Raw genomic sequence first — 23,023 nt, forward strand, 5'->3', positions numbered from 1 at the left:
TCAGAACCACAAAATCTGGTCGAAGAGTTCATTTCCCAGACAGATTAGGACAGTTTAAAGCATAAAAAGGCATTTCTTTTCCTAAAATAAAAAAATGATCTAACATATAATACTTAGATATGTATAAGCAAATCTTATATACCTATACTTAGAAATGTCACACTACGCTAATGTCTTAAAAAATAGCTTAATATGTCTTATATTGTTCATGCAAAACAATGTATTACATATTACCATAAAATATATAACTGTACAAAACATGTTTTTTATAATTTTAAAAATATTCCGCAAGCGACAATAGTTTTTAAGTTTTTTATACTTTCACCATTCCGCAAATAGCGAAGAAATTGCAACTTGCATTTAAAATAATTACGCTTTACGCGTTGAATCCTTGTATAATTTTAAGCTATAGTTTTAAGCATTTTTAGACTAAATTTTTTAATATCAAATTCGCATGATAAAATTTTTTAATGTAGTAATATAATATAACTTGTGATAATTTATGTGATAATTCTATCCCAATGTTTATGTAAACATGTAAATGATATTTGGCATTTCATAGGTAATAACAATAGTTTACAATGAAAATAAAAATGGAATATGCCAGACTGGATGACAACACTGCCCAGTCTCATTTTTGTTTAATATTACTATCTCCATTAATATGTAGAGATAATAAATAACACATTTCGATATACAGTTGAAAATAATTTTAAAATACTTAAAAAAAAAATAATTCCTGTTATATTAAATTTAAAAATGTACAATTGTGTGTTAAAATCACATACAAGTTCTCAACTTTATAATTTTTTCTTTTTTAAGCATGTATACTACTATATGTTTCTTATTTTATATATCGTTTAACAACTGGGGGCGAAGTATGTAGACGGTACCTACCAGCGACCTACTAGCGAACAACACAAAATAATTATTAAGTTAATTTCCGTATTATGGCAACATTCTGTGTACAACACAACGGTCTGTCAGTCTGCCGACCGAATTATTCTTGATTTCTCGTTGGTCCCGACTGGTTGTGCCTTTTAGAATACCGTCTACATTCTAGAATCGTCCATGTAAATTTAATTGTCGCGTATAACAATGTGTTCAAATAAACTCGGTGAATTTATATATTCTTTTATTAAAAACAACCTTCTGATATTGAGAGTCCTTTAGGATCTGTTTTACCCAAAACACGTAAGTAATCCTAAATGGCAATGAATATTCCTTGAGATAAGGATGATCTCTGGATATTGTTTATATCTCGAACATATAGTTTTGAAACGACCAATTACTCCGGGCCCCTAGAACCACCTCCAAAGGGGAAATTTAAATACTCACATACGAGTTTTGCGTATGTGAGTATTTAAATTTCCCCTTTGAGAACTTGAAAAGTTGCAGTCGGGACATGAAAAAGGTTTTTGTCCACTGTTTGTGAACATGTGAACTTTAAAATTTCGCTTTGTTGAACATGAATATTTGCAGTTGGTACATTGTAAAGGTTTATCTCCACTGTGGGTAAACATGTGAATATTTAGTTTTCCCTTAGTAGAACACGAATAGTTGCAGCCGGAACATGAAAAAGGTTTTTCTCCACCGTGGGTAAACATGTGAATTTTTAGTTGTCCCTTTGTTATATATGAATTGTTACAGTCGGTACAAGAAAAAGGTTTTTCTCCACTATGGGTAAACATGTGAATTTTTAGTTGTGCCTTTGTTGAATATAAATTGTTGCAGTCGGTACAAGAAAAGGGTTTTTCTCCACTGTGGGTAAACATGTGAATTTTTAGTTGTCCCTTTGTTGAACATGAATAATTGCAGTCGGGACATGGAAAAGGTTTTTCTCTACTGTGGGTAAACATGTGAACTTTAAGATTTTGCTTTGTTGAACATGAATAGTTGCAGTCGGGACATGAAAAAGGTTTTTTTCGACTGTGGGTAAACATGTGAATAATTAGTTTTCCCTTAGTAGAACACGAATAGTTGCAGTCGGAACATGAAAAAGGTTTTTCTCCACTGTGGGTAAACATGTGAATATTTAGTTTTCCCTTAGTAGAACACGAATAGTTGCAGTCGGAACATGAAAAAGGTTTTTCTCCACCGTGGGTAAACATGTGAATTTTTAGTTGTCCCTTTGTTGTATATGAATTGTTACAGTCGGTACAAGCAAAAGGTTTTTCTCCACTATGGGTAAACATGTGAATTTTTAGTTGTGCTTTTGTTGAACATAAATAATTGCAGTCGAGACATGAAAAAGGTTTTTCTTCACCGTGGGTAAACATGTGAATTTTTAGTTGTCCCTTTGTTGTATATGAATTGTTACAGTCGGCACAAGAAAAAGGTTTTTCTCCACCGTGGGTAAACATGTGAATTTTTAGTTGTCCCTTTGTTGTATATGAATTGTTACAGTCGGTACAAGAAAAAGGTTTTTCTCCACCGTGGGTAGACATGTGAATTTTTAGTTGTCCCTTTGTTGTATATGAATTGTTACAGTCGGTACAAGAAAAAGGTTTTTCTCCACTATGGGTAAACATGTGAATTTTTAGTTGTGCCTTTGTTGAACATAAATAATTGCAGTCGAGACATGAAAAAGGTTTTTCTTCACCGTGGGTAAACATGTGAATTTTTAGTTGTCCCTTTGTTGTATATGAATTGTTACAGTCGGTACAAGAAAAAGGTTTTTCTCCACTGTGGGTAAACATGTGAATTTTTAGTTGTCTCTTTGTTGAACATGAATATTTGCAGTCGGGACATGGAAAAGGTTTTTCTCTACTGTGGGTAAACATGTGAACTTTAAGATATTGCTTTGTTGAACATGAATAGTTGCAGTCGGGACATGTAAAAGGTTTTTCTCCACTGTGGGTAAACATGTGAATATTTAGTTTTCCCTTAGTAGAACACGAATAGTTGCAGTCGGAACATGAAAAAGGTTTTTCTCCACCGTGGGTAAACATGTGAATTTTTAGTCGTCCCTTAGTAGAACCCGAATAGTTGCACTCAGAACATGAATAGGGTTTTTCACCACCGTGTGAAAACATGTGAATTTTTAAATCACTCTTTCGAAAACATGAGTAACGACATTCGGAACATGAAAAAGGTTTTTCGTCAGAATGGGTGCGCAAGTGCTGTTTAAACGATGAATTTCGAATGCAAGAATAGGTACAATGGGGACAAGAGTGTCGTTTTTCCCCAGGATGCGTCTCCAGGTTCACCAATAAGTCTGAAAAGAATGAGCGTAAAGCTTAATTAGTGAAGTACAGTAAATAACTAAAAAAATAGACTGGCATAAATAATTCTCTTTAAAAATAAAAATTGGCTATGTCGGCCGTCTGTTTAATTTTGTCACAGCGCTTTATGCAACAATCTACATACATTAAAATGTAAAAGAACGTTTATTTAAAATCTTAAATCTCCGATAGTTCGTCAACGATTGCTTTAAAATGTTGATACAGCATTGCATTCGAATACGCGTGTATTTTAATATAAATACCTTTATTAAATAGATACTCCTGGGACAGGTAAAAATATGTTTTTTTGAAAACCATTGCCATTTGTTAGATAAACTTGTTGTTTTAACAGTGCTATCTGTTGGACGTAAAAGAAACACGGGCTGATTTTTAACTATTTGCACTGACAGAGTGAGCCACAGCAATGCGTGGCGGGGTAAAGATTGTATATAATAAATATGTATGTGACTTAAATCACATACAAGAAGAAATATTTTGAGAAAACTGGACATATTGTGAGCATTATTTATTAAAAGTTTGCTTTATTTGAGAGTAAAGATAAATTTTAAAGAAATAACAGAATAACTATTGAACGGCAAGGACGTCATCAACAAGAATATACGCCCTGTCTTCGAAACAGGAAAGAATTCCGAACATCTGAAACCAAAATACCTTTGTAACCCAACTTGGAGGTTGTCGGAGTACTCTCCGCATACTGCAAACACTCAGTCTTCACGTCCGGGAGGTAGATATCTATATCTGTATACGACATTTCACATTCACCCTCTTCCTGAGACCCTGGTTCCACCTCGATGGAAACACTGTTGGGAAGACCCATTGCGTCCTGGTAAATGGTCACAGCTAAAAATAAATAACATAATAATCACATTCGGTTGGAAAGAAAAAATAAAGATCTTGTAGGTAAACTGCACCACCTACAGTAATATCACGGACGATCATTTCACATCGTGCATCAAAGATGACAAATGCTCTCAAGATAGAGAATAGGTTAATCAAATTATACATTTAGATAAACAAATAAGTTATAATGTTATCGAATAAAACCAAAAATGCTTATTGTAGATAAAATTAAATAATCATTGTCCAGTTGACAGTTTGTTACTTCTGCTTCCTATCATATTAGTCATTCAATTACTTCAAATGAAACTAAATCAAACGCAATATATTTTATGGATTTACTCGACATCGTGAATTAAATTTAAACTAAAATAATATTTACAATCAATACAAACCGTGCGGAAAAAATCAGTGCGTAATAAAATTTAGATCGATATTTAAAATATATCACAACCGCTTTTACCAATACGACGGCAGAAGGGAGACCGCTCAGTTCCTCAAGAGAACTCAGTACGATGTTGACTTCACAAACATGACTGACAGTTAATAGGTAATATATTGAATATTTAATTTGTATACTTGTACTAACTAAAAAAAATATAAAAAACTGGATTTATTTATTAATTAATATAACCGACTTAAATGAGTTATTATATTGACCGTAGCCACACAAGTGTAGAACTGTGAAATTTACTATGGTGTAGATTTGAGTGAGTCGAACCAGATTCTCCAAAATTATATTATCCCCCGAAACCCCATTGACACAAACATAGCAATGGAATGTTGGACGCATCGCCCTCATGTGCACAGTCAATTAGGTTGATGAAGTATTTTCTCATAATTAAGATCTGTTTAGAAGAATCTGTTAGCCCTGTACAATACGCGCAGTTTCTTGAAAACCTATCCATTAGAATGCAACTTACTACTCGCTGCATACTGCAAACATTCCTTCTTTACATCCGGGAGGTAGATATCTATTTCGGAATACGGCATTTCATCTCCGTCCTCATCCAGCGACCCTGGTTCCACCTTGATGGAAACACTCTCTGTTTTGGGAAGATCCATGGCCTTCTGGTAAAGGGTCCAAGCTTAAAATATGTTAGACCTGATAAGGAATATTAATGAATTAATCATATTTACGAGGGTAATAATTACATTAACGTGATCACCTTCGGCCACACAAAGTGTAGAACTGCCAACTTTACTATGGTATAGTTTTGCGAAATTCGAATCAGTTGCTTCAATGTTATCTGAGTGGTAGATACTCTCAGTATCAACCTAAATCCCCATATAGATTAAGGAGGTTTCTTTAAATGGATTTAGCCGTGTTTTGCGACAAGATTTGGTATAAAACAAAATGTTTGATATTAGATTCAATGTTAGGGTGCAAAGCAAAACAAACTTGGTGATGTCAAGTTTGTTTTGCTGATAATGATAATGTAACCCCGAATGGAATTGACTAATTAGAATAAGTTTAGGTTTTCCACTCAATGTAAAGATATAAACAACCCCATGTACCGTCTGTCGCGAGTTAACCTGGTTTGTGTTGGGTCACTCAATATATTATAAAGTCAATGATGTAAAACTGATTAATAAACATGCTCAAATTAAGTTTCTCAGGTAAAATAAATAAATATTAAATATAAATAAGTAAATGCTATAAATACTTGGTCAATATAACATAAACCTACTGACACGAGTACAAGGCAGCAGTTCGAATGTGTTGAAGAAACGTCACTAGAGAATAAGAAGTGCAAGAATGCGATTAACTTCGGAATAGAAATGTGATATTCACTGAAGTGATACAAAACTGTATAAATGAAACACAAATATTATGCAGAATACAATACTACTTCAAAAAAAAGGAAGAACAATGGTATTGTGTTACTATGCAAGATGCACGAAGACATAAATATAAATGAACCACTCTTTAGGTCACTTTCGGGTTTTTTGTATAGAAAAAGTTTGCACATTACTTAACCACGGATATAGCAGACGGAGCGTTGATGATAGACAAGGTAGAGAAAACTCAAAGCCATTAAAAAAAAGAGAGACCATAGATAATACAATTGCGCTCCGGATTTCATTCTTTTGTCCAAAAAACTATTTTTAAAATAAAAACGTCCTTTAAGCAGAAAAATTTTAAAATCTTAACTGAGGACAAAGTTCACCTGAGAAAAAATTGTCCTTAGAAAATCAACTGTCACAGCTCGTTTCCACAAGAGGCAAATTTTGTCAGTGGAAACTTGTTAATCTGAGACAAAAAACCCAAATAAACAAGAAATTTGAATAAACGAAAAACGAAAAGAATACTGAAGACAATTTGCAAAACATATTGTGCTTATCGACGACAGTCGAATTCTGAAATTTTTCCGCCTATTTTGAATAAAAAAATTAATAAACTCATTTTCACATGTCGGTTGTATCTATAGAAAAAAAAAACAAAAAAGTAATGTCAAAATACCAATGCTATAATTTTTAAATTAATTATGTTCGTACATGCATTCAGTCATTAACATGTGTGTTAAAAACAAATAAAACTAAAAGGTGTATGCGATGTTCTCGTAGGATGTTGTCTATGGTTCGTCAATGACAGTTGTCAAGTAGTGTTCTGCTCCGTATTAAAATAGCGAAATTGAGTGAAAAAAGTTTTAGTTAATCAGTATAAAAAGTTTATTTAATAAAGTATAAAGTAGCTGCAGAGTTGAAGAAGTTGTCAAATGACAAGTTGAAGCAACGAAATTTCAGTCAATGTGATTTTTGTATTGACTATGCCGGACTGTCTACGTACATTAAAACAGTGAAATAAAGCATACAAAAGTCTACTTAGCGTAATCAGTTACAGTTGCGCAGTGGTGCGGTACACAGAAGTGAAAAGTACTTTAAATTTGAACAAAATTAACAAATTTTAAACGAAAATAAATAAATTTGAACGCCACAACTACACATTATACAGTTATCGCTACTTAACCATAGAGGGCAGAAAAACGCGCAGGAATTAAACAAAAAATAAAATAAATAAATGCGTTTCGCTATTCGTCAACGAATGGAACTAAACACATAAATTGTTTCAAACTAATTGCGAAACGTATGTATTTTTATTAATCCAATAAAATCAAGAAACCTCGCATACAAGACAAATATACAGAAACTGAATAAATAAATACATTATTAAAATAAACGTAAATAATTACAAAAATGGACTGCTATAGTTGCGATAATATTATTAGTCAAAACAAGAGCATAAAATGCAGCATTTGCTTAAATGCATTTCATTACACCTGCATAAATAGCACCGCAGAAAATTTTTAAAAAATGTCTAAAACACTCAGAGACAACTGGAAATGCAAAGAATGTAAAACATTGGATCCTAAAATTCAATCACAATCCAATTACACTTCTCCTTCTAGTAAGAACTTTCGGCCTACCGACTCAACATACACTGAAAACCCAGAAAATATGAATTACATTATAAATTACATCAACAAAAAATTCGATGAAATGAAAACAGTGATTTTAAACAAGATAGAAACGGAATCTGCGGACAATAAAAAATCGCTTCAATTTATAAGCTACCAATACGATACATTAATAAAATCTATTGAAAAAATTCCACAGTTAGAAAAAGAAATATCGGAAATAAAAAATGAACTAGAACAAAAAAAACATAGAATTCAAAAGTATTGTAGTAAAAACAACAGAGATGGAACAGGCGACACTGGAAAAGTACATCGAAATATCAGGTATCCAAAATCATGATCCTTAAATGACAAAAAACATAATAAAAGAAATAACTGCTGCGTGCGGAGTTCAAACTGAAGACACAGAAATTTCGAATATAAATCACATCCAAGATCGCCGACCAAACCACCCACCAAAAATAACTTTCAAATTAAATAACAAAAATAAAAGGGATGCCATACTGTCATCAAGAAAAGGTCTCACCACGGAGGCAATAAACCAGCCCGGAAAACAACACATCTACATTGGAGAATTAATGACGCCATACTACAAGCAACTGATGTGGAAATTAAAAAACCATGCAAAAATAATCAACTACAAATTTGTACGGTTTCGTAGAGGCCATTTATTAACCAGGAAGACCCCGGAAGTCAAAATTTTCAATATTAAACATTGTGATGACATAAATAAACTGACATAAACACAACTCCACACGTAACTACACTTCACATCATATACTTACACAATTAACCACCAACATGGCGGATTACATGGAATATACAGACTCGGACAACACTACTGTGTAAATACAAACGATTTTAATCTATGGACAAACATCACAAAAGAAAAAAATAGAATAAAAATATTACACCAAAACATTAGGTCAATTAATAAAAGTTTTGATGAATTTACGATATGCCTGCAACAGCTTGATAATAATTTTGATATTATTGTGCTGACAGAATGCTGGTTGAACGATAAATATGTACCAAAAACAATCGAAAACTATAACACACACCACACAAAAAAACATAAAAATCAAAATGATGGTATAGTTATATACATCAATGATAAAATAAACACAATCGTCAAAGAAATACACATAATAGACTCCAACTGCATACAAATAACATATGATAAAGAAACGATGTATTCTTGCGTTGTACAGATCTCCATCCAAAAACAATATTACACATTTCCTAACTGCACTTAAGAACACTTTAAAAGAAATCAACAAAAATAAAAATATCATCATCATTGGAGACCTAAACATAAACATCTTACAAAACGGACACCCACAAAACATAGAATACCTAACACTACTAGCACATCATGGACTGGAGCCAACGATAAACGTTCCAACACGAGTCACGCAAAACACAAAAAGTTGTATAGATCATATAATGATCAAAACAAAACTAAAAACCAAAACCGTAGTACTTGAAAGCACTATCACAGACCACTACATGAATATGATAGCAATAGACACCGAAAACACAAAACCCAAACAACATAAAATATTCACAAAAAAAATAATTAACAACTCAAACTTGAAAGAAAAACTCAAAAAATAGACTGGAGTACAATATACCAAAAAGAGAACGTGGAAGAGGCCTGGGATAAATTTAATAACATGTTAGCACAAGAAATAAATAATAACACTATTATAAAACAAGTAAAACTCACACACAAAGCAAAAAAAAATTAACTATGGATAACACAGGGAATATTAAACTGTATTCGTAAACGAGACAAAATTCACAAACAAATTAAAAATACACCCTACGACATGGAACAACTTAACTACTATAAAAGATATAGAAACATCTGCACGAAAATTATTAGAGTGGCTAAAGAATTGTACTACAGAGAAAAACTTAAAAAAGAAAAAAATAACCCAAAGGAAATATGGAAAATATTAAAAGTAGTTACATACACACAAAAATACAAACAGAAAAATACTATTGAAAATCTAAATATTAACTCAAAAAAATTAGATGCCAATACAAATACAGAAACTATCATGTGAATAACTTCTTCGCAAATATAGGAAAAGTTTTAGCAAACCGTAAATTGCATACCACAAACAAATAGATCAAATATCAATAAAAAGCCGACACAACACAGATTTACAATAAAAACAACCTCGGAAGAGGAAATTGACAAAACAATAAACACATTGAAAAACCGAATTGCTCCTGGATTAGATGAGATAACAACGGATTGCATTAAGATATTAACCTTTCCCTTACTGTAGTCGATACACATCTCAAAATAAGCGATTTAATATCGGAAAAATATGAATATTCATAGCTAATCGATTATGTTTAATATATTTTATATCAAAAGTGATAATAATTGTAATATAATTACTGAAAACATGAAAAAACCATCGGCAGATGCTAAAGAAACGTGCGAGAGGTCCACATCTAACAACGGTTCGCGGCCAACTGCCTAGCGGCGCGGCTGGCGGCTGGCACAGACACAGCTGTGCGGTCGTAGGTATCGATAGTCTAAATCAAAACTACAACTGCAGAAGTGTGGATGTCTCATGTTCCCGCATAGCGAATTAAAGCGGGACATCAATAGCGTGTCATTTCCTCTCACACTCTTCGCGTATTTAGTATCACACGGTTGATTGTATTGGTGTATTTGTTCCCGATTTTTAACAAAAAACTCTGATTTTAAATTGAATTTGAAAAATATGTAATATATTATTTTTTAATTCAGTGTATAAATGTATAACGGAGGAATACCTAAAATCTGAACCCAGAATTTATTATATTTATAGAGTTATTAAAGTTATTAGAAGCAATGTGTATTAAATACACACCACAGTTGAGGAAAGGTTAAAAAATTAAATTTTAAAACCTATAACACACTTAATCAACCTTAGTATAACACACTCCTGCTTTCCTAGTACTCTTAAAAAAGGACTAGTGATCCCCATTTATAAATCCGGAGACAAAATGGAAATAACTATCTATAGACCAATCACTCTGTTAAACTCGCTTTCAAAGATTTTCGAAAGAGTATTAAAAAACCAAATTATAAAAAACCTAGAAGAAAAAAAATTATTCTCGGATAACCAATATGGATTTAGAGACAAAATAGGCACAAAAGAAGCTTAGGCATGTACAATAGATTATATACATAGCAACTAAGATCAAGGGTACAAATGCATAGCGATATATCTAGATTTAGCTAAAGCCTTTGACTCAATCTGCCACAATTCACTTTTTAAAAAATTAGAAAACATGGGTATCAAAGGCAAGGAACTTCAATGATAAAAAAGTTATATGAGTAACAGAACACAACAAGTCAAAATTAACAACCATACTTGTAAACCACTGCCGATTACATATAGAGTTCCACAAGGAAGCATACTAGGGCCCGTTCTTTTTACTATTTACATAAATGAACTTTGCAGCATGAAAATAGACGGTGAAATAGTTAGCTATGCTGATGACACAGTTTTACTCTTCAAATCTAAGGATTGGAATAGTGTATATAACATAGCGAATTTGGGAATCTCGCTAGTGAAAACATGGCTAGACTCAAACATACTTACACTTAACATTTCAAAGACAAAATTCATAACATAAACTAAAAATAGCAATGGACAGCCAAAAAACAACACAAACACCATAAAAATAAACGAATGTTTAAACACCAACATCTGCGATTGCCCTCCTCTAAAAAAAAAACAAAACAAATAAAGTATCTAGGAATCTTAATTGACCATAACCTTAGATGGATACCTCACATCAAACAAATCACAAATAAACTTCTCAAAACAATACACATTTTCCTAAACATAAGAAACATATATCAAATAAAACAATTGAAAACAATATATTTTGCACTTTGCCAATCAATAATAGAATATGGAATTATTGCTTGGGGAGGAGCAACAAACTCAGCTATCAATTACATAGAAACCGCACAGAAAACGATCTTAAAGGTAATACTAAAAAAACATAGACTGACTGATACAGACCAAATATTCAAGAGCTGTGACGTACTAGATATACGCCAATTATACGTCAAAACACTACTAAACTACATTTTTGACAAAAAAAAAATTTTAACATACACAAAATAACACTAACAGACCAGTTAGACAAGCGTACAAAGAAAACATAAAAACTCTGACAGTAAATTCAAGCTTTGGACAAAGACACTACCAATACCATGCAATAAAAGCTTTCAACAGTTTAAAACTTGAAATTAAAATTAAGGAGAGTAAAAATAAATTCACAAACAAAATTACAAAATGGATTAAAGAACAAAAAATACAATATTACCAAAATTTCATAGCATAAAATGAAAATAAAACCTACACGTAACACACAAAACCAATATAAACACATATCACTCACAAACACACAAGATTATTTTCAATGTACTATTTTTTTTAAATTTTAAATATATTACTATCTATTTTTAACTTTAAATGTATAATTTTTCTCGTTAAATGTATTATGTAGTTTTTTTTTATATTATAAAATGAAGGCCTCAGCACGGGCAAGCCACCCAGTGAGGCCTACATTACTGAAAAACTTGAATTGTAAAAAATATTGTACCTAAAAAAAAAAAAAAAAATGTATTGAGACAAGATTCTAAAAAAAAGACAATAAATAATAATATGTTATAATGTACCTAATATTTCAAGAGTATTGGCGTGGTATTGGCGGATGACGCCCGACATATAAAAAGGATCAAGAGATTACAGTTTGTGAACGTTATTATGCCTAATTTGAAATGATCTTTCGGTTATGTACCTAACTACTAAACGTCTTTTAAATGTTCCCATTCGACAGGGTCGCCAAATGTCATGTAAATTTATCGGTGACAAGCAAAATAACGATATTATTTTTTAATACGACTGAATATATTTTTAATACCAACGAGCCAAACTTCCAACGTTATTACGGGATTGTTGTTATATGTGTGGGGCGCGGGGCGTAGGAGACATAATAAAGCAATGATCCGGGAATAACACGGTACGTATCTATTTTTTGTTTGTTTTTGTTTGTTAGTGTCGTTCCAATCTCTTGAACGTTTGATTTGATTGTACTTACAATTCAATGACCAGATAAATGTATAAGGTTTTATCTATTTAACTCTTAAACCCTACCTGGGGTACTGGAGTACCCCTCTGGTGTTTAAAATATCAACAATTTTAACAATATTGCACTGTTGCAAAAATCGCTCTAGCTAATCTACTCTCGATAATGGGCGCGTAAGTACGTCAGTAAACCGTGACAGTCCGGCAAGTGCAGTTGCGTCCACAGGTGTTCCGGGGTACCCCAGTACCCCGTGGTAGGAATAGTGTTAGTTTTTCCTTCCAGTTATACTTGAATTACTGAAGTTGTTTTTCGACATCTCTCTGGTAAGTTTACACATTATTTATGATTTACTTTACTTTGTGATAATGTTTAGAGTACAGTGTTGATAGGGAGGGCCTGCGCCCAATAACGAGACATTCATGGACTAATAATGTGTTATGAATGTAATGAAAGTGTATGCAGTGTAATGAGGTGTCTGTATTGTTTTCAGATATGGCATCCCAGACTCGAACCTGACGGTTCACGACTATACCCACAGCCAAGAAGTTACTGGAAAAAGGGATAAAATTAGTTGAAACTTTAAAGAAGAATAAACGAGAAATTCCTCCTGTTTTCTTGGACACTAAAAATCGAGAGAGATGCACATCAATGTTTGCCTACGACGGACCTCTCACACTTTTGTCGTATTGTCCTCTGAAGTCAGCTAAGAAAAAAGTTGTAATCATGTTGTCTACTATGCATGCCCTGACAAGGATAATGAAGTGTACCTTCCAGAAATAATACATTTCTATAGTAAAACCAAATGCGGGGTGTATGTGTTCGACCAACTTTGTAAGAAGTACTCGACGTCCAGGAAGACCAAAAGGTGGCCCATGTGTCTCTTCTACGGGTTGCTAAATGCCGTTGGTGTCAACTCTTAGGTCTTATTCAAGCTGTCAACTAACATTGATAAAGAGAAAATAACCAAGCTGCGTGAATTTCTTAAAAGTTTGTCAATTGCACTCATAAAGCCTCATATGAGAGCAAAATTACAATGGCCAAGTTTACCCCGGGATATCAGAGAAACTATACGTGCAGTCTTGAATATTCATAGTGAAGATCATAGACCGGTCCTTGATAATCCCAAATCTGGTCGCTGCTGTTTTTGTCCGCGCACAAAGGACACAAAATCTCGATCTGTCTGTAACACTTGTCGCCGCCATATTTGTGCTGACCATCAATACAAAATCTGTCCTTCATGCAACGACAAAAATGTCTATAAGTTTTTATTAATAAATTTTGTTGACTTTTCTTATTACTTTGCCATAATAAAAATAATATTTAAAAAAATATCAAACACTTTTATTTTATTAATTATTTTTTGGGCGGGGTACTTCAGTACCCCGTGGTAGGAATAATTACATTCCCAGAGTGGTAGGGTTTAAGAGTTAAGTATAGTAACATAATACCTACAAAAAATCAACTCCGACCTAATAAAATTGTATCTTGACGTGTGTTACTGTGTTATTAACAATAAAGTGAAGATATCATTAGAGTGCATAATATTAATTTAAGTTTTAGCGAAGATTGACTTCAAAAGTATAAATAAACATATTAATAAATAAAATTGTGAAATTCAATAGATTCTTGTGTATAATTGTGTTGAATGCATAGACATATGAATATAAGTAGACCTGCGCTAAGTGATTAAAAGCGTATTATTCCACACTCCCCATACCGGTTCCATTGGAGCCGGCTATGCTCGCGTATGGCCTCAAGTGAATTTAGAAAACGTGACGTCTTGAATAATGTGGATCAGATTTAAAATCGGTTTGACAAGGGTGTTTCTTGTTATTTGCTACGCCCCTGTTAATTCTGAAAGCGATGAAGTGAAAGATGATTTTTGGACTGGTGTGAATGTTGTAATGAGACTAAAAAATATGAACGAAAGGATTATAATGGCAGGCGATTTGAATAGGTGGGTGGGAATTAGACGTGACGGATTTGATTCGGTCTTAGGTATGTTTGGGGATAAAAGAACGAATGACAACGGGAACAGAATGCTTGAAGTATGTTTAGAGTGGAACCTGTTTGTGTCGAATACTTTCTTCGATCATAAAGGTATCCACCAATATACGTGGGAAAGAGGAAATGAGAGGTCAATTATTGATTTTGTAGTAATTGACTCTAGGTTGAGAGCTGTTACCGAGGACACAAGAGTTTTCAGAGGGGCTGAGGTCGAAACTGACCACTTTCTTGTAGTGTCGAGAGTAAACCTCTTTCGCGGTTGGCGCTCTAAAGTGAAAACGGTACCAGCTCCGACAAGAGTCAAAATAGAAAAACTGCAAAACGATAATGTGAGAAGTAAGTATGTGAATTGTGCAGAGATAAGATTGAATGCGAAGGAAATGGATGGTCTAAGCATAGACGAAACATGGAACCACATAAAAGTGTGTCTTTGTGAATCTGCTAGGGAGGTTTGTGGAATAAGTACGCAAGGTAGGAAGAAAGGTGATGCATGGTGGGATGATGAGATTAAAGCACTGGTCTCAGAAAAGAAGAAAGCATGGTTGTGTCTGATTGCGGCTGGCAGTGCTTCCAGCGAAGAGAAGTATCGAGCGAAAGAAGTATATAAGGAATGTAAGAAAAAAGTAAGAGTTGGAGTGAAAGAACGAAAGAAACGCCTGGAAGAGGAAGAAGGAATGAAAATGACAAACCATTTCCAAGAAAACATTAAGTTGTTTTGGAAAGAAGTCAAAAGGTCCCGGAGTGGCCCAGAAAACGGAAGCATGAAAGTGATAAAATCAAAAGATGGAAAAATGTTGACGAATGAGGAAAAAATAAAAGAGAGATGGATGAATTATTTCGAGGAAGTCTTCGAAAGCGAAGTGAATGACAGTGATTCCAGTGGCGAATCAGATATGAATGACGATGGAGTGAATGTTACCGAAATTAGCATGGATGAGATAGAAAGCTCGATTAAATGTATGAAGAATGGTAAGGCTGTTGGGTTTGACAATATTGCTGCTGAATATTTTAAAGGAGGTAGCCGTGTAATTCTCACATGGTTGTGCAATCTTTTTAACCAATGTTTAAAGGAAGGTTACACGCCTTTAGATTGGAGAAGGGCTGTGATCATGCCATTATACAAAGGTAAAGGGTCACGTATGGAATGTGGGAATCATAGGGCTATTAGCCTGCTTAGTTCAGTTGGCAAGCTGTATGGTATAATTTTGATTGAAAGAGTAAGAAAGGAAACAAAGGATAAAATATGGGATGTGCAAGGTGCTTTCATGAGTGGAAGGGGGTGCATGGACCAGATCTTCTCATTGCGTATGGCTCACTGAGAAGTTTCTGGCAAAAAACCAGAAACTTTTCTGTGCCTTTGTAGATTTACAAAAAGCATACGACCGAGTCGACAGGAAAAAGCTATGGAAGGTGTTGTCCAAGTATGGAGTGAATACGAATCTGATTCAGGCAATTGCGTCTCTGTATGAGGGAAGCGTTGCATGTGTTAGGGTAAACGGTGGTTTTACGGGGTGGTTTGATATCACAAAAGGTGTTAAACAAGGCTGCGTAATGTCACCGTGGTTATTCAATCTATACATGGATAATTGTATGCAAGAATTGAAAGAGGTGGGATTGGGCGCGAATTTGAATAATTTTAAAGTATGTTGCCTGTTGTATGCTGATGATGTGGTGCTGATTGCTAATAGTATAGATGATCTACAGTCTCTCGTGTCTAGGATGAACGAAGTATGCATGAAGAATGAGTTAATGATGAATGTAAGTAAGTCTAAAGTAATGGTGTTTGAAAGAGAGAGTACGAAAACAGTGTGCAATATAATTGTGAATGGGGAATATTTGGAGCAGGTGGATGAGTTTGTGTATTTAGGAAGTATGTTTACGAGAGATGGGAAGGCTGACAGAGATATCGAAAGAAGGGTAAATGCAGGTAATTCCGTTAATGGAGGACTAAACGCCGTAGGCGCTAACAAAAAATTGTCCAAAGAAGCGAAGTTAGCAGTCCACAACGGAGTGCTGGTACCTACCTTGATGTATGGAAGTGAGGCATGGAACTGGCAAAGAAAGGATGAAAGTAGATTAAATGCTGTTGAAATGAGATCCCTTAGGCGTATGTGTGGTAAAACCATGTTTGATCGTGTGAGGAATGTGGAGATCCGCAAAGAGTGCAAGGCTGATGTAAGCGTAATGAGTAAGATTAAGAAAGGGACGCTTAGATGGTTTGGGCATGTAGAGCGAATGAGCGAAGATAGGAGTGTAAGGAGGATATATGATGCAAATGTGAATGGTAGCAGAAGTCGGGGACGCCCGAGGAAGACATGGCACGATCAAGTGAATCAGATACTCGAGTCGGGCCATGTCAAGAGTCAGAATAATAGAAGAGTATGTATGAGACGATGTATGAATGTGAATGAGGCAAGGAGTGTGTGCCAAGACCGAGTTGTTTGGCGGTCCGTCCTCTCTGCCTACCCCTGCGGGGAAACGGCGTGATGGTTAGTTAGTTAGTTAGTTAGACGTCTTCATTTTTGTGCGAACTATGGTCGAGGCATCATCGGTTCATTTTACGAAATAACACGGCAAAATGGTGACTTGTGCTATGAAAACTTGTAAAAATAGATGTGAAAAAGAGAATAAACCCGATTGTCGTATTACATTCCATATATAAGCATTATTTTACTTTATTTTAAGCATATTCACATCGTATAATATGGATCAGTTGTAGAAACATATACTATCACCTCGATGTGATACCTACGTCTCGTCTTGAAACACAAAACTGGTTGGTTGCTGGGAAGTAAATTATGAACATTTATAAAAGTGTCTTAACTAAATATATTAACGAAATATTCGACTCTGAAAATAGAAGAAATTTTGCCGAATTTGGACAAAAGCAGATTTTACTTTTAAGAACTAAATGGTGATATTATAATGCAAGATGCCTATATACTATCAGATTGATTTATTGACGAATCACAGTCAGCTTAACCCTCTTCGTTCTTCAACAGTTGATTTTACCCCTCATCCTTAATTTCTAGTCTATTAATATTCATTTGTCTGTGGTTGAATGAGGATTTATCAGGAACGGAGCAAAAAATAGTCATATGAGTTGATAAATCAATAAATTCAACGCTTATTTTAAACAATTGAAAATCGTCGACGATAACGATGTTGGCGTTGGATGGAATTATCGTCAACCCCCAGTACTAGAGGTCGGCAATAATATTCATCAAGAAAATCAAAAGGAAAGGTATAAGGCATAATAATGCAAGGTACCAACATAGATAACTAAACTAAGTGTAACTTAATTGATCTAGAACATAGAACAGATTACTATTTATGCTTTAATTTACGACTGTTTATTTCCCAAATAAAAAATAATGATATATATGTAGGATCTTGGTAGTTTGACAATGAAAGATAATGATGGTGTTGTGTCACAGTGTTTATTTTGAGTCAGTATAATTGCGCAGTTGGGAGATGTTCTGGACCGATGACGATGATTCCAGGTGTAGACGATGAAGGCGATGACAGCAATGGAGTGGTGGAGACCGGACTCGTGAATATGTTCACCACTAGTGAAGACGTAGGATCTTCCGGGTACTCCAGTGTGGACAAGGTAGGCGAAGGTGCGATGGACTGGTATGCAGATGAGCGGGAGACGCAGGCCGGCATCGATGCGGCGGGGCCGAGGCGCAGACCGGCGAAGTGGTCGCAGGGTCTAGTCGCGTGAGGTCAGCGCTGGCCAGGAATGCTAGCCGGGGTCAGGAAGCTGAGGTAATCCCAAGGAGTCTATAGTTGTAGTCCGTGCAGAACCGGGTGTAGGTGAGTAGGTCCTGTAGCGGTGTGGTGAAAAAAGAGCGAGACGCGACGCGGAGTGAACTGGCCATAGTGGCCGACTCCTCCGTTACGCCGAGTCGGACTTCTTGAGTGGAATGATATGAGTACTTAGGTCCTCCTCCGTTTGTATAGGTTCTGATTCCTTTGTTTTATTTTCGTCTTCCACGGGTTGGAGCAGCGTCTGGACATTGAACCCGCAGGATCGCTGACTCGGTTCATCGTATGAATGTTTTACATCACCATACATACCTTCACATTCGTCTTATTAGTAGTTTATGTATCGCGGAATCAAAGATCGATATTTCAATTTTTGATTCAGCTTTTCTTCGCCTTTCTACACATGCGGTGTGATTATTTATTTATTTATTTATTTATACGCCCATTGGGCTTTTACATACATAGTTAATAAAAAAAAATTATATTCAGAAGATTGCAAGTTCACAAAGGTAATAGTAAAAATACATATAACAATATCCATTTGACATATTATAACAGCAAATAAATAGTACAAAAATAAGAATATTCCTACTCCTAAGTTATACAGACTTAAATTAGTTAATAAGAAATGTATAGGTAGTGGCAGCAGTAACATGATACAATACGACACATAGTGTATGAGGCCTTTGAGTAAGAAAGCTAACGAAATAATAATTATTGGCAGTATTGTTAACAGGTATACTGCGTTTGACTGTTTGAGGCCTGCTAAATCGAGGGCGATCGGTCAGCCATTTTACATAGTTTATATAAAAAATATATTGTGCAGATTATAAATATAGAATAGTAAAGCAATAATATAACATTCACCATTAGACATATAAAATACAATAATACGTAAACACAGTGAGCACGCACTTTTTTTCGTCCAAAGTAAAATAACAATAAACATCAATTAAAATCTGTTTTTGGCGCTTTTTTCTAATCAACTAGCATCTTTAGTGACTGCACGATAGCAGCACAGTCTAAGTACCAAGAAAACAAACAGTGAACTCGCTTAAATTTGACAAACAAATTTCACATATCCATATTTAAAATTATTGTTGTGCACCATCGGCGCAGGTAACTTGCACTCTACACGCCTAGTGTCCGTCCACCACTACCAACTTAGTGAACGACATACCAGACTGCAAGCCAGTAACCAGGGAAGTCCAACCAACCATTCATTTATTTAATTAAATTATTTTGTCAAAATACCAGAAGTAATTATGGATGCGCAAGCATACATTTCCCTGGCTAAAGACGCCATTAATGCATTGACCAACATCGTAATGGATCCGAACAATAAATTTACTAAGGAGCATATTGGAAAAATTATGCCTAAAACAAATAACATTCTTAGCTCCATCGGCCAAATGGCAGCGAGAATGGCCAGTCTAGAAGGCGAATTGTCTGTTTATAAAAATATGCCTCCCACGACAACCACTACTGTTCCCTCACAATTACAAACAAAAAACGTTTGTGAAATTATTGCCGAGATAAATGAACAAAATTATAGAGAAAAAAATATAATAATTTGTAATGTACCTGAAAGTGAAGCATTAACTCAAACAGAGAATATGAATAGTGATATCACCAGCATTAAAAAAATTATTTCTGACTTGGACAACTCTACAAATTCTCTCGATCTCAAAATATACAGAATAGGGAAAAAGGATATAAATAAACCGAGGGGAATCAAAGTTGAGTTTCCCGAGTCAAAATGGCCTAAAATCTTACTCAGCAAAAAACACTCACTAAAAAATAACATCCGAATGTACCCGGATCTATCATTTGCGCAAAGGACTCAGTTAAATGATTTAAGAACGGAACTCCAAAATAGGCAATCATCAGGTGAGCAAGATATCACAATTAAATATATTAACAACATCCCAACAATTGTCAAATTATCTCCAAAAAACTGACCCATAACCAAAAATCCACATTACGATCTATCAATATTTACTACCAAAATGTAAGAGGACTGAAAACTAAACTAAATGATTTAAGAATTAAACTACCAACCCTTGAATATGATGTTTACTGCTTCACTGAGACATGGTTGACCCCAGATATTAAAAATGGCGAGTTAGGATTTCACTCTAATAACACCTATCGAATGGACCGTGATAATAATACTAGCAACAAAAGTAGGGGAGGTGGTTGTCTAATTTCTATTAATACTAAATTAACCTCAAGAAAACTCAAATGTGCAAATATCAACGTGGAACAACTATTTGTTTTAGTGACATACAAAAGTGAAAAAATAATAGTTGGTTGTGCGTACATTCCACCCTCATCTGATGACCAGCTTTATACTAGTTACTGTCAAGAAGTAGAAATATTGCGAAGAAAATACCCAGACGCTAAACTTATTCTTACAGGTGACTTTAATCAACCCACTGTTCAATGGGACATTGACAACAATAATACCTGCACAAATTCCACGTCCAATAATGGTTCTCGTGAACTTATAGAAATGTCGTGTTTCCTAAATCTTAGACAAGTGAACTTTATATATAACTGTAATAATAATCTATTAGACTTAATTTTTAGCAACTCCAACAACATAAGTGTACAACATGCAAATGATAACGTTTCAACAATTGATAAATACCACCCACCACTTTTTGTTAAGCATATATCTACACAAATTTTAAATTTAGAGTCTTATAAAGAGAAATTAAATTTTTATAAAGCCGATTATCCGAAGATAAACGAGTTTCTCGCCAAATCAGACTGGAACTTCATTAGTAAATGTAATAATATTAATGATATAATAGAATCTTTTTACTGCATAATTAAGAAATCAATTGAACTTTACGTCCCTATTACAAAATATAGGACATCTAATTACCCCAAATGGTTTAAAAAAGAGCTAATTTGTACTATCCAGGCAAAAAAACTTGCACATAAAACATTCAAAATATCTCGAGCTCCAAATGACTATCTACTTTTTTCTAAATTACGCAACAGGGTGAAAAACATGTCGATCTCCTGCTACAAAGAATACCTGGAAAATATTGAGCAATCGTTACAAAATAAACCTCAAAATTTATTCAAATTCGCAAATAATCTTAATAGTAATGAATCTGGTATTCCGTCTATCATATACTACAATGGTAAAATTGCTGATACACCTCAAGGAATTACTGACTTATTTGCCGAATGCTTTGGCGAAGTATATGTAGCAAACTCATCCAATAACCAGATACCTCAATTCAACTCCAATATTTCTATTGATTTTAACGACCTTGTTATTGATGTAATCGATGTTCAGCGTAAAATTACATTATTAGATACTCAGAAATCCGCTGGCCCGGACACCATACCCGCAATTTATTTAAAAAACTGTGTATCTAACTTAAAAGGTCACCTAACCAAAATATTTAATCTATCATTAGCATCTGGCCTTTTTCCACAAAAATGGAAGACCAGTTTCCTTAGTCCCATCTATAAAAAAGGCGACAAAACGGATGCTTCTAATTACAGACCTATTTGCATACAATCAGTAATACCTAAATTGTTTGAATCCGTATTTCTATCAAAATTTATGTTGCAGGCTCGCAAAATCATTTCCCCTCACCAACATGGATTTATATCCGGTAGATCTACACTTACAAATTTAATTATATACGAAAAATATATATATGATAATCTAAATTCAAAATTGCAAACGGATGCAGTTTACACAGATTTCAGCAGAGCGTTCGATAAAGTTTCTATAAAAATCTTATTAAAAAAACTAGAAGTATATGGGATAAAAGGAAATCTACTAAAATGGCTTGAGACCTATTTGACATCTAGAAAACTGTACGTTAAACTATCTAACCATATTTCACACGAAATTGAAGCTTCAAGTGGGGTGCCTCAAGGTTCTCATCTAGGTCCGATTCTTTTTTTGTTATTTATCAATGACATTGTTACAATATTTGAAGGTATCCATTTCCTATTGTTTGCTGATGACCTGAAAATTTACACTATTATAAGAAATTTAATGGACTGTCTTGTATTGCAAAAAAACTTGGATCGATTATATAACTGGTGTAACATTAATGATTTATTTTTAAACATTAATAAATGTCATTCTATAAGTTTTTCTCGAAATAAAAATCCAATACTCTTTCAATATCATATTAACAATGTAAATCTTTCTACAGTAACATTAATAAAAGATCTGGGTGTCGTTTTTGATAACAAGATGACATTCGTCCCCCACATCGATGCAATCACGAATAAAGCACTTAAATGTCTCGGATTTGTATTAAGAACGTCCAAAGATCTAATGTATACTAATACACTCAAAACATTGTACATTACACTTGTCAGAAGCATTCTTGAGTATAATTCCTCTCTCTGGTCACCTCTATACAATGTACACTCACACAAAATTGAAAGAATACAACACAAATTTTTAAGGCATATAAATTACAAATTACATATTCCATTAGAAAATTTAAATTATAATTATTTAATGCACTTGCTTAAACTACCTGAATTATCACAGCGAAGAAAAATCTGTGATGCTTTATTATTATTTAAAATTATCAACGGTTATTTGGACAGCCCCGAACTAGTGAATTTGATAAATTA

The 23,023-nt window shown here is 34.1% G+C and overlaps 1 protein-coding gene across 1 annotated transcript; it reads right to left on the bottom strand.

Annotated features, from left to right (window-relative positions):
* Positions 1-1,000: 1,000 nt before the first annotated feature.
* LOC149409292 (uncharacterized) lies at positions 1,001-5,147 on the bottom strand. The gene is made up of 3 exons (XM_089649997.1): positions 5,006-5,147; positions 3,897-4,085; positions 1,001-1,059 (listed from the first exon to the last, which is right to left on the bottom strand). The coding sequence occupies exons 1-3, from the start codon at positions 5,145-5,147 to the stop codon at positions 1,001-1,003; spliced, it is 390 nt and encodes a 129-aa protein (XP_089506123.1).
* Between the last annotated feature and the right edge of the window lie 17,876 nt (positions 5,148-23,023).

This window comes from Hesperophylax consimilis, unplaced genomic scaffold (genome assembly GCF_061612785.1).
Source record: "Hesperophylax consimilis isolate HC1 unplaced genomic scaffold, BYU_Hcon_1.0 scaffold_32, whole genome shotgun sequence".
Lineage (NCBI taxonomy): Eukaryota > Metazoa > Arthropoda > Insecta > Trichoptera > Limnephilidae > Hesperophylax > Hesperophylax consimilis.